At 45.0% G+C, this 13,168-nt stretch overlaps 1 protein-coding gene across 1 annotated transcript; it reads left to right on the top strand.

Moving 5' to 3' along the window:
* Positions 1 to 2,413: 2,413 nt before the first annotated feature.
* ift74 (intraflagellar transport 74) lies at positions 2,414 to 13,083 on the top strand. Its single transcript, XM_037456140.2, has 20 exons — positions 2,414 to 2,604; positions 3,245 to 3,378; positions 3,846 to 3,987; positions 4,100 to 4,148; positions 4,276 to 4,374; positions 4,528 to 4,588; positions 4,785 to 4,844; positions 4,993 to 5,054; positions 8,280 to 8,418; positions 8,725 to 8,787; positions 9,168 to 9,311; positions 9,766 to 9,806; positions 10,010 to 10,089; positions 10,711 to 10,764; positions 11,052 to 11,149; positions 11,231 to 11,357; positions 11,479 to 11,642; positions 11,786 to 11,911; positions 12,311 to 12,371; positions 12,479 to 13,083. Exons 2-20 carry the CDS (start codon positions 3,250 to 3,252, stop codon positions 12,592 to 12,594), a joined length of 1,815 nt encoding a protein of 604 aa, XP_037312037.1. The 5' UTR covers positions 2,414 to 2,604; positions 3,245 to 3,249; the 3' UTR covers positions 12,595 to 13,083.
* The last annotated feature ends 85 nt before the right edge of the window (positions 13,084 to 13,168 follow it).

Below are 13,168 nucleotides of genomic sequence, written 5' to 3' on the forward strand. Positions count from 1 at the left end.
CGTGTGAAGCCAAACCAAAGAGCCAAGAGGCTCCGTCACCGCCTCCTCAAGCACAGGAAGACCTTTCCTGTGATTAGATGTATTACTCAGAAGTTATCAAATGTTTGGAATTCTCCACACAAGACTGGAATCTGAGATTCTGAAGACGTTTTTTATGGAGGAAAAGAAGGTTATGAATCATTAACATTTAATGCCAGTTTTGGGTTTGACTTGTATCCATTAAATCAGATTGTATTAGTTATTACACATATAGGTTAAAACAGGAAGCCCAAAAGGACTTCCAGGTTTGTTTGGATAACACGGAATTATGTACAATTCAGTTTGAAGACCCCCCCCCCCCTTATGGACGCCCTGAAACACTCCGGAGTTTTCTTTTTCAAAGGGTCACTTTGCGTTGATGCTTGACGCGTGAAAGCGGCTCGCTGTGCAGAGCGTTGCTGTCTGATCAGAGGTCTGAACGCCTTTGGAACAGGTAGCTTCGTGGTGAATGACATGAATAGAGCAATAAACTGAACTTCAGTGCCCTCCTTACTGTTCAATCACGAAAGAGTTTGATTCAAACCCAGTAATGATTTGGTTTTCTATTGGAATCTTTGAAAATTTTGATGTGTCAGAAATAAAAAAGACCCAGGGTTTCAATAGCTGAGGAAACAGGCAATAAACGTACGTCTTCTGAAAGTGTGAATGGTTCAACGTGCAGATGTTGGAAGGTCCTTCTCTCCCAGGTGACCATCGAGTGAGGCGAAGGGTGCCGCTGTCATCAGAGGGTTGGATCTCTCGGTTAGTGCCACGGCTGTTGCTTAGCTACATTTACTCCTCGTGCCTGTCCAACACCGCGTTGCAGCTTGGCTCCTCCCCAACAGGTCCTACCCACCACTGCTCATGAGATTGCACACGGATGTACATCCATATTTTAGTGTCAGGGTTAGAAGATGAACGAAGGACCGTGCAGCAGCAGCAGCAGCATCAGTTGGGGTTTTATGTCCTTGCACCTTTTAACAATTCTTGTTTTCACTGCAAATATTAATCTAATCGTTATGAAGAAATTGGGAAAAAGTCTTCCTTTTTTATCATGAAGGGGCCCGTAAAGTGAAAGAATGTCATTTGAGATATAATGTACTCAAGACGCAACACTTTTGTATATGTATTTATCGTTGTGTTCTCTCACGGTTGGACAGACGATACTTGGATTTGGAGCCCAATGCGGCGCTCAGAAAGTCGCTAAAAGCATATTCTATTTAAATCGCTGCAACGGCAGATCCATTTACAAGTGTTAAACTGCCGAAAGTTGAGCTTAAATCCTTGACTGTGTGGAGCCTCGTCTTAAGAGATTAGAGTAAGGCTCGGGCTGCCTGGTAGACGACTTGCTCGGGTGACACACACACCGGGTCCCTAACACAGCCGCGTGTGTGTGTGTGTGTGTGTGCGCGTGTGTGTAAGGTTAACTAACCGTACTAGCCAGGTTTGGCTCGTGTAATAGAGCTTCATCTTCTGCTGCTGCACCCATGCAAGAGCTCCACCCACTAACAACCAGAGCATGCTGAGGAACAACCCCGGGATGTGTTAGGTAGAATTATTTTGTCATTTGCAGAACCTCAATGTTCTTCTGTGTTGTTTTTTTTTCTTCATTTTAATTTTATTTTTTGGGGTTTGAAAAAAAAAAACTTGTTTATTGTGATTACTTGTTAATTAGTGATGTGATTGTTGAACATGGAATAAAAATTAACTAAAACTCTTATTTGAGTTGGATTTTATTGTGTTTGGACTATTTCAAAAGTTTAATGTCCGGATTGGGGCGGGGGGGGGGGGGGGGGTGTCCTTTGAATCCTCTTGACACTTACCGTTTAACAGGTGACATCAGTTAAGTTCCTGAAGGTTCAGGTTTGAAGGCTTTAGGGACATTGGGATTAAGCGTTTACCTGGAGCCTGGGTATGTAATGATATTTCTTTTTCAAACAGCAGCCATCTTCAGGACGACACGTTCCTCTCTCCAGCAGCAATAGTTGCTTTCTGTAACCATGTGTTTTTATCAGCATCTTACTGGAGCAGTATGCTCAAGCCTACGTAGATGAATATAACCCTCAGGCTATATTTGTCTGCAACAACAACCGCCACGTCAAATTCCTTCTATGTCCTAAGATATTTTGGCAATAAATGTTCCTGATTCCTGCTGGCATTTCCTTTTTTCGGTAAATCCTTTTTCATCTTCAACTCAGATTTTTTAGGATGTTTTTACAACCTCTTTTGTTTTAACTAGTCCATTCTAAAACGTTATAGTTTTAAAACACGTATTGCTTCACCTGTCATTAACATATCTCGGTCTGCCTGTAGTTCCCCTGCTGGACGTTGAGGGCAGCAGCGCACTTTTCCACCCACGAGCAGTTAGCCCGCTTCCTCTGCGTAGAAGAAGATCGTTACCATGGTAACGTCAATATCATCTTGGAACGCTGGTTTTCTAGCTAACGTTAGATAGCGTTTTATCTTTTACCGTTAAATTACACTTTCTTAAGTAAACTTGCTATCGAAAAAGCCTCTTCCGGTTGGACATCTAGAAAGACGCTATCGTGAACGAAGAGTGACCAAGAAGAAGAAGTTGAGCTTAAGGTACGAAACCCTTGTTAGCTCACTTATGCTATTCCGTGGCTACGAGCTAACGGTAGCTTAGCTTTGACTAACGTTAATGGTTAGCGTGCACCGAAATATTAGCTCTGACGTTAGTTCACGGTACAATATTCTGTGCATATAACTTAAACGTTTCTGTAACACTAGCGTCAATGAGGTAACGCACACGCCGTTAATTATTGAACCGACATGAAGACATTGTCACAACGAACAGCAACGCGGCTGACGTCACTTCTGATTCTCACTAAGCCAGCGCTACCTCAAGTTCTTTGGACATGTGTGTTTTAACGTTAAGCCATAACGGTAGTTAGGTAGATACTTTATAAGAAAAGAAAAATATAACGTTACTGTATAGCATCCCATTGACAGACTGTCTGTTTGACGATTTTTGGTTCAAAACTTCTATTTTTCGATAGCTTCCCACACGGGAGTGCAGGATAATATGGTACACCCATAAAAGTGGAGGTGTCTCCCCAGGTGCAAAGTGAACGATTTCCTATCATGTAAAAACTTCACCCAATGTGAAGAAATAGAGTCTCACCGAGCAACGTCACAAACATCAGCAACACATATCAGATCTGTTACTGTTACTTTCATGTGTATACACGTGGACTGGATTTAGGCATCATGGCGAGTCAGCGGCCTCCCTCCAACATTGGCCGCCCATTGAGCCGCAGTGGATCTTTGGGACCAGGGCCCGGAAGACTCCCAACCGCCATCAGACCTCCTCCTACCGCCATCCGTGTCGCTACTGGGGTAAGTCGACTACGGCTTCGACGCATTTTAGCTTTGAGAAACAAGCGCTGTTCCTGTGAGAATAGTGAAGACTGAGTATAGACGAGCTAATGTGTAAAAGGCCCAAAGTATCACTCGGTGCCCTGGCCTCTAATGAGGACAAATTGATCTAAATTAAGATCAACTTAATTTCAACAAAGTGGATATGAATGCCAGCTCCCTCATTGACAGTTTGGAAAAGTTGGTGGAGAGGAGGATATTGAGGAAATAAATATCCATATTGGATAACCAGGACCACCCTCTCCACCTCCTACTGAATGGACAAGGAGCTTTTTCCACGAGGACAGGTACAAATGCTATAAGACTTTAAAAGTGGAACCCTGCGTCTCATTTATCACAAGGGACTTTTTGAACGCTCCCTGCTGTGACTTCAGAGAACTTTTAACACTACAGCTTTCTTCGAATGAGTATCTCATTATTCTATCCAGATGGTTCCGGGTACAAGTGGTCATCCTGGTATGAGGGGTGGCATCCCGATCACCACCGCTGGAGTCCTCTCAGCACAGATCAAAGTGACGGACAGGCCTGTCACCCAACAGGGGCTCAGCGGCATGAAGACTGGCATGAAAGGTTAGTGGGAAGTGACGTCAGCTGGCTCTTTTCTTAAACACATTGATTTGTAATTTCATGGTTTTATGTCAGGGCAGACTTCGAGCCAACCTTCCTTTTTCCACCCCACCAGGACCTCAGAGACAGATTCTGGATAAGTCGTACTACTTGGGCCTTCTTAGGTAACACATGCTGCTATTCCTTCCTTAAACTGTGATGTGAGTGCTTCCAGCAGGGCAGCATACTCAGACACCCTGGTCCGTTTTACCATTTCAAAGGGAATGTTTTTCATGTTGTTGTGCGTTCTAGGAGTAAAATCAATGAGTTGACCACAGAAACCAGTAAACTGCACAAAGAGATTGACAACTTTAACCAGGAGAATTCTGTGTATCTCTCCTATGAAAAGAGGTGAGTGGAGTTTTTTTCAGGTTAGTGCTGACGCTGTACATTTTGTGATAGACGTATTCCTGCATTTTGTTCGGATCTACTGCATTCCACAGACCAAACAATGCACAACAGCGTGAAACCCCCCACAAACTTACCACTTGTTTACCCCTTTAGGGCTGAAGGCCTGGCTTTAGAGATCAAGGATCTTCAAGGCCAGCTTGCTGACTACAACATGGTAAACGTCTGTGAAACTAGGAACGTCTCAGCTAGTGTCTCTGATCCTTTTCAATACCTTATACATCCCGATATGACAAGTTCATATTTTGTGTGAAAATTTTTAAAATCTTTAAAAATGTTACGCTATATCAACAAACCTCATAGATATGCTGATTGCTTCATTGTTTCAACGTCTTGTGTGTGTGTGTTTACAGCTGGTGGACAAGCTCAACACCAACACAGAGATGGAGGAAATGATCAATGACTACAACACTGTGAGTACACCATGTAGGCCACATGCTAACGAGATGCTAGAGAGGATTCACAAAGCGAAAAGGCTTTTCCGTGTTCTACATATAATCACAGTGCTGTTCATTCCTTTGGTTTTCCTTCCTCTCTGCCCCCCCTCTGCCCTCCCCCCAGTTGAAAGCCCACAATGATGGCGAGGCCGAAAGCATTGACAGCATCTTCACTGAGAGGAGGGAGTAAGTATTTTGTAAGATGATGTCATCGCACAGTGTTCTCAACAACACTTCATTCCTATCCAAACCGCTTAATAGGAATACAGTCTTTGTAGGACACGCATCCTTTTATCTGCAGAAAGCGTAGAAAAGGCTCTTTGTTTCATTCTTGTCATGATTGATGATTTATTGATTCGATGTGTTTCAGCAATGTCAGCTGGTTTTTACAGTCGGTCAATCATTTGATCCACAGGATGATCTTGCACCAACAGAAGAAATAATCACTGGCTTTTATCCTCTTGTAAACTTCCGCCTGAAGAGTGGAAGCTGAGGCCCACATCATCATGTCAGTCAAAGTATGGCCCCACCCATTGCATGTATGTGTCAGCCACAAATAGGACCAGTTGAGCTTAGTTTGTTCTGGCCTGAGAGACGCCTAGTGGTGCACCTTGAATCTTTGGTAACTGCATCATGAAATGCATGATCCTGTGAGTGTATGCTTATTTCTGTGAGCTACACTTGTTGGCTTGTTGTTCATTCTGTCTGTGGGGATATCGAGGCAGCTCGTAGAGTGTAAACGCTCGTGCAGCCGAGTGGCGTTGTAAACAAAGCTTTGGTTGAGCAGAACTACAATGTGATAGTTTCAGTAGAAAAAGCACACCAGTAGGAGCCACAGAGCCAGGGCAACGTTTCAGTGTCCCTCAGAATACATGCATACATACATTAAATGATTTTTACACTGAACATATTCCATCTATAAAAAATCTCATTCTGGTTTTGTGTGTGTCGGGATGGTTGCATCCTCGGTTCACCAGCTGCTGTCTTCCACTCTGTGGCTCAGCCGGAGTCTCCTCTCCTGCAGGTCACTCTTCGCTCTTGATGTATGGATCCTCAAAATACCCGTCCTCCTCCTCCATCTGCCCGTCCTCTTGATGGAAGGTGAATGTCTGATGGTTCGCGTTTCTCTCCGAGAAGACGGTTGACACAGCGTCATCCTCCTCTTGGCGCAGCCGGCGATGGCGGTAGTTGTGGAAGAGCTTGTACAAGGAAGGCCCCTTTACGGCACACACGATGAGCGCCGAGGTGCTCAGTGCCAGCGCCGCGACACATCCCGCAAACTTCCACGTGTGGCCAAGCACAGGGGTCTGGACTAGTCGGGTTTGTAGGGAGGAGACGGGGAAGAGAGGATCGGTCTGTTAAAGTCCTTATGCTCAGTTTGTACAGAAGTTAAAGAACGGCACCACCGGCCTGATCTCTCTGACGTACCTTTGTTGATGTTGTGTGTCTGGCTCGACGTCCTCGTGGTAGTGGACGAGGCCTGGGTGTTGACGGGTTTCTGCGGGTCTGTAGTCAGGACGGATGGTGGTGACGGGTAACACGTAGCGGCGGCCTGCAGGAGAGCTCTTCCAGCCTGCTTTTCTGGGGAGGCACAGGTGATCTGTAATAATGAAACCTTTAAAACTGCAGAAAGGTCTTGTGTCCCGACGGTGAGGCCAGCTGCTTGGACCTCTCCAAGGCCGCTCAGCAGCAGGCAGGAGCAGTTCCAGGGGTTTCCTTGTAGTTTCAGCACCTAATGACACCAGGCCAGACCAGTTGAATGGACAAATACTTACTGCTTGGCTCCAGAATATATCATATAATAATACATTGGCTCCAGGGGGTTTACCTGCAGCTTAGTGAGCGGCCTGAATAGCTGTGGATGGACACCCATCAGCAGGTTGTAGGACAGGTCCAGCTCGGTCAGGGCATCGAGGCCAGAGAAAGACTCTGGGTGCAGGCTGCAGTGACACCCAGTGGAGGCATCAGTGTTAATGCAGTAGTTACTGTAGCAGTATGAGTATGACTACTGGCCCACTCGTATGGGCTAACAACCGTTAGAGCGGATTCAAGACGTGCGAGAGGAGGTATGGCGAGCGGAAGTGAAGGCCTGTTTGCCCTTGGTTTACCTGCTGATTCTGTTCCTGGACAGAGTCAGCACTCTGAGGTGTGGCGCCACAGAGAAGTACTGGCCCGGTATTCGGCTCGCCAGGTTACCGTCCAGATGGAGCTCTACCAGTTTGGGATAACTAGCCAGGGCTAGTCTGTCGCTCGCATTCAGGGTAATTCGGCTCCCCTCAATCACCAGTTTAGTAACAGAGGAGCCAGGACTACCGGAAGGAATGACGTGCAGAAGCGTGCTGTTCAGGTTAAGTACCTGCTGATAACAACAGGGGGACTATCAGTAAACGACAGCTAAACACTAAATATTATATAGAAGGAATAGAAAATGTCCTACCAGCGCGTCGTCCTCCACCACATTAGAATTGGTTCCTAATATGGTCGTTGCTGCCACTGAAGTCAAGCACAGCAGTAGAACAGGTTGCCCCCACCTCTCCATTATCCTATCAAACCATTCAGTCTGTTTGTAGGGTTAAATCTGAAGTGGCCAAAACGAGAAAGCTGCTGTACTCCTACGTGTAATCAGTCGCTGAATAACAGCCACAGTTACTCACCTCACTGCCACGACCTTCGTTCCATGTTGTAAAGCTTTATGCTGACACGCATGGTTTCTGGCTGAGGAAGTCCCGCCTCCTCTCCTCATTCGCCTTACTTTGGTTAGAAGTATACATTTCGGCCTGGTTCGCCATTTGAACATGTTTATAATACAGCAAATGAGTGAATACGATTCATGGTTATTGACAATAGTTATTATTAAAAGTTATTGAACTGTGGCAAGAAAAGAAGCCGTACCAATCAAATATTTATTTGTATTACCGGGTGAGTCCTGAAGTAAAGAAACTTGAGAAGAGGTTTATCTTTGGAGTTTATTCTCTACTTAGAGTCTTCAGGAAGACAAGCCCAGACTGCAGCATCTACATCGCTTATAAAGGGCAGAATACAGGCTCCCCCATCCATCTCCTTCCTCGTCTCAAGGAAGAGACTTGAGTCTTTTCTCAGATGACTTGAAAGGGTCTAATCAGAAAAGAAGTCTAACATGACAAACACAACGATAAGTCGTATTGTAAAATGTGTGCTTTGAAAGAAAGCATAATGGATTCAAGGAAAGGACCCTTTCCTCAAGGGTAAAGGAGAAGGAAACGAGGACAACAGAAAGGAAAGTGCCGCCTGGCACCCCTCCCTTCCTTTCCTCTCTGCACCCTTCCTTCTCATCTGATCTTTTTTCTTACCCTTGCCTGCTGTGGGCGTGAATGTGGCCGGGGACCTTTTAACCATACCCCTCCCTGCCCTTCCACCATGTCTGTAATGCAGGAGAGAGGAGGCTATCCGGGCGATGGAAGAAGAGATCAGGAGGGAAAGGCGGGTCGCTGATGAGGTCATACAAGCGATGCCGGCCACAAAGCAAGAGAAGTATTTCACCATGACAACAGCCAATGAGGAACTGCTGCAGGTATTGATGTGGGCTCAGCTCACTACTGTCGTGGTACTGCTGTTTCCTCAAGAAATAAAGTGCACCGCAGGACTCTGCCACGGCTACTCTGCTGCAGCATCTAACCTTTGACATGTTGGTGTCAAGCTGTTTGATGCATCAAAGCGCCCGTGGTAGTAGAAGCGCTACACTTTGTCTACATGGTACTACGATGATAATTGATCAATATTACTTATGTAATATTACTCTGCAGCTTAACACCTTTGCACCCTGGGAAATAAGTGTACTTAATGCCGTCTTCATCTGCTCCTCTTTGTGTTGTTGTAGGAGCTGACGGTTCTCCAGGAGGAGCTGGACATTCTGATGACCAGGAAGGAGGACTACGATGCTGTGAGTTGGGTTACAGAGATGGGGGGTGGGGGGGGCTTAGTGTGTAGAGTGAGGGAAGTCTTTCCACCGGGGTCACTAACTTGAACTTAAGGCATTTTGAACTCCACAATCAAATTCAACACTTGTTGCACAGCTAGCAGTATCTAACAATCATCCCTAATCTTGGCATTAATTAATAATTAAATATAACCTGAAACTGGATACAAAAAAGGCCAGATGCTTAGATCACAGTGTTGTTAACAAGTAGAGAAATGGAAGGCCACAGCACTTTAAGGAAACCTAATCAAGATTTAAAGGAGCAGTGTGTAGGATCTATTGGTGTATAATCAACTGTCCCTAAGGGTGATTTAGTTTCCTACGTGGCATTCCCCTGTGTGCAGGAGCTGGCTCACTCACACATAAAGCAGCAAGTAGTTCGGCTTCATGAGACTCTGTCAGCGCTGGAGGCCAAGCGAGACGCCATGGAGGCCGAGCACAAGAGCCTGGGCTCCCCACAGGACGAGAGGGAGCAGTTATTCAAACAGGTTCGCTCCAGCCTGCAGCAGCGACGTTTGATTCAACCCGTATAAGATGCTGCATTCATGAAACAAGTCTGCATTCGATATTGCCTTTTTGATGAGGTTAAAGGGGACGTATTAGCAATACCCCACTTTGATATGACAGGCTGTGAAGGCACAAGAGCCAAACAGAGTCGTTCCATTCATGAAGACAAACCGTAGCACTAACTAATGGTAGCACTTAAATTGTACTTATAATGGCACTTTCTATAACATGTTTTGAAACTGCTTATTTGATGAAAAATTGTACTTTCTTGTTACTTGTTCTTTTGAGTTTGTATCTCTATGTGTTTATTGTAAGTCGCTTTGGAAAAAAGCGTCAGCTAAATGTCATGTAATGTAAAGACCATGCCCTGTGGGTTGAAGTAATTGCTTTTCTCAACCCGGGCCGACATAACGCTGGACTCTTCTCTGTTTGCAGGTGAAGGAAGACAACCAGGAAATCGCTAGCATGGAGAGACAGTACGTACCCAATGTTGTTTAACCAAAACTCTTCCTTTTCTAAAAGCTCATTGTATTCAAAATCTTACTTGAAGTAGAAGAAGAGTTCTTCTATAAATGACATGTCATATTCATGAAACCTTATCAACTCATTAATATAGCTTTGCTCTCTCTGTGACCTTTGACCTCACAGTAACTTGTTTTGCTTCTGTGTGCGTGTTGAGGCTCACAGAGATCAGGGACAGGATGGGACAGATCACAGAGGACATCCAGCAGCTGGAGCAGGACTCGGAGTACGCTCAGGGTAACGCTGTCTTCCTCACATCTGCTTTTGAAAAGATTCCACTCAAAAAAGTGTCACATCTGTCATCTTATGGCAGAGTTTTATAGACCAGCTGTTCATTGACATTCACTTTTTCATTTTGATAACCATTATCGATTTTTTTTAAATGAGTGGTTTATGTATCTTTCTGTCAAACCGACAGCGCAAAACATAAAGATATATTAACACATTTTAATATTTGAGACACTAAAACCATTTAGGTTTGAGATTTCCGCTTTCAAAATGATCAAATGTGTCCTGTTGAAAATATTGCTCAATTAGCAGATTAGAGATGAACGTGTCATTCAAATGGTGGGTGATGGAGTATGTGATGCGCTGGGAACCGCAAGGTTGCCATGTCGAAGTGTCCCTGAGCAAGGCACACAACCCCTAATTTATTCCCCAGGCAAAATGTAACAACACCATGGGTTAAAATGCAATGTAAGTCGCTTTGGATAAAAGCTAAATGATAATGATGTCTTTAATTTAACAGTCTTATCAAATAAAGTATACTTTTGATGATTGTATCAGATCATTGAATCATTATGTCATTACTTGCTTGCAATTGTGACGAATTGTCCCGTTTTTTGAATCTGTCCTCAGGGGAGTGCCAGCAGAAATGCAAAGAGCTGAAGAGGAAAGAGGAGGAAATTGACCGTAAGTTGAATTTGAACACTTGGATGAGCAAACCTAAGAAGAAGAAACTTAAGGTCTACTGCATATTAAATTCAATATATTATTATTAAACCATACCATATTATTATGTAATGTGTAAGGACAGACTTTGCAGTGTAGTTTAGAAAATGACCACCAGGTGGCATCCTTGATGATGATGTTATATCCTTTTACAGGAGCATGTGTCATGTGTATTTCGGCAGTTTGTTCGAATATACTCTCATGCAGCCAGTACTAATACATCGTCCGTGGCTTCCTGTACTTTCCAGGATACCTGCAGTCGTTTGAAGAGTCCAGGGCTCACGAGCAGGACAAGATGACTCAGAGTCAGGAGAACATCGTCTCCCTCCTGGAGCACTGCAGCAGAGTGAGGGGGAAGGACACGAGAGGAGGGGAGTGATAGCAAGGAGACACGGAGTAGACTAAGTGTGCGTGTGTGTGTTTGTAGAACATGCTGCGGCTCCATCAGGTGGATACAGTAACAGCCAGTGAGCTGAGGAACATGCAGGAGGTGCTGGTCAGCAAGGAGACAGAGGTGGTCCAATCAAAAAGCACGGCCAAAGGCCTGACCACTGGTAAGTCTCACTCACTCACACACACATATATTGCCGTGGTAATTCAGTAACACCTTTTACTGAGCCTCAAATGTCAAAGAAGCCGCTGCTGACTCCACCCCCCCTCCCCACCCCAACCCAGAGTCCCAGCGTCTTCAGCTGGACCTGGAGAAGGTGCAGCAGCTGGAGGGGAAGATCACTGGTGAGCTCAGCACCTTTAAGGAGCGCATCACGGCCATGGAGGCGGAGCTGGTTACCTACCGAGACCTGGACGCCCTGAGGCACGCGGCCGAGCAGAAGAAGAGGGTACGAGAGTAGTGGAACGGCACCGCATGCAGCCGTGTGCCACATGAACCCATGTGGATCTTCTAAATAGTGTTGATTCCCCTAAAGCAGCGCACCGCGTTGTGCTCAGCACGTCTAACCACATGTGCGCTCCTCCGCTGCAGAGACTGCAGGAGGACCGCGTCCTGCTGACCCGCCGTCGGGATTCGCTCAGACAGCTGCTGGAGGAGAAGAACCAGAAATATGAAACTCTGAAGGCCACGCTGCAGGAAAACGAGACACACGCTCAGGTCCGAGGCGGAGCTTAGCAAGACGTCACTAATTAGCACAGGACACCTGTAGCTGTACACATGCACACGCCTTTGCTTTTTTTTACTAATTGTACACCTTCTACAAGTCGATACTAGTGTTTTCAGCACCAAAATAACTAAATTGGATAATTTCACTGCATCAATCACAACTCCACAGGTATTCTCTGACCTGCAGGACCTCTGGTGTCCTTCATGCAGTCTGCGACGTAGAACACACAGCTCAGATCTTTTGTTTTTCGCGGAGCAATGAACACTCCTACTAAGTGTAGGACGTTGACTTCTCATGTTTTAATTTAGTTTTTATTTTAACACAAACTATAAGAACACAAATGAACAAATTATACTTTTGGTTTAGCTGTGTCTCTGCTTCTCTTTCAGCTGGCTAACCTTGAGAGGAAGTGGCAACACTTGGAGCAGAACAACTTTGTAATGAAAGAGTGTATCCTTCTGAAATGAACCCTTGTCTCACTTAGTTTGAGTTGTGATGTGCGGTTGCACCCTGTTGGTCACTGCATTGATTTTTTTCCCCCTTAACTCGTGGATCAGTCATTGCCTCAAAGTCCCAGGAGAGTGACTTTGCCTCAGTGGCCAAGAACGTCTCCCAACAAGTGGCGGAGTACAACAAGAGTCTTATAGACCTCCTGCAGAACAACAGGAGCTAAGCACACAGCAACCACCCCAATAGTAGTCCAATATTCAAACAATAATTATTAAACAATGAGACAAAGGCTTCTGAGGTTTCCAGTTTATTGTCTTATTTTATTACACAATGCAGATTTTATTCCCCGTTTGTTAAACAGGAAATACAAAAGCAGTGACGGCTTTGCGGTATTAGAGCAGTCCTTCATTCAGAGGATGGACTCTGCTGGTCTATGTCCATGTGTCCTCGGGCGAGACATCTAACCCTATGAATGAAGACTAGAAACGCACTGAGCGCTATTCTCCACGGAGGGTAGAGGAGGAGCTGTGACGTACTGAGCGTATTTACCAACCATCCAGTCTTCAGTAGCCGCTCCCTCTATTGATTTACCAGCTTTTCCTGCTTTTTTTTGGGTAAAATCCAGTGTGCATAAAAGCTAGTGGAGGAAAGGCAGCTAGAGTTTATTATATGTACCTATTCCTAATGCAATACTACTACACCGATCAACAATTAAATGACCATTACATCACATTTGAGAAGTTATCAGAAGTGAAGTTTATTTACATATTTTACAATGACAATGAGAAGATGTTAAC

This window comes from Pungitius pungitius, chromosome 19, assembly GCF_949316345.1.
Source record: "Pungitius pungitius chromosome 19, fPunPun2.1, whole genome shotgun sequence".
Lineage (NCBI taxonomy): Eukaryota > Metazoa > Chordata > Actinopteri > Perciformes > Gasterosteidae > Pungitius > Pungitius pungitius.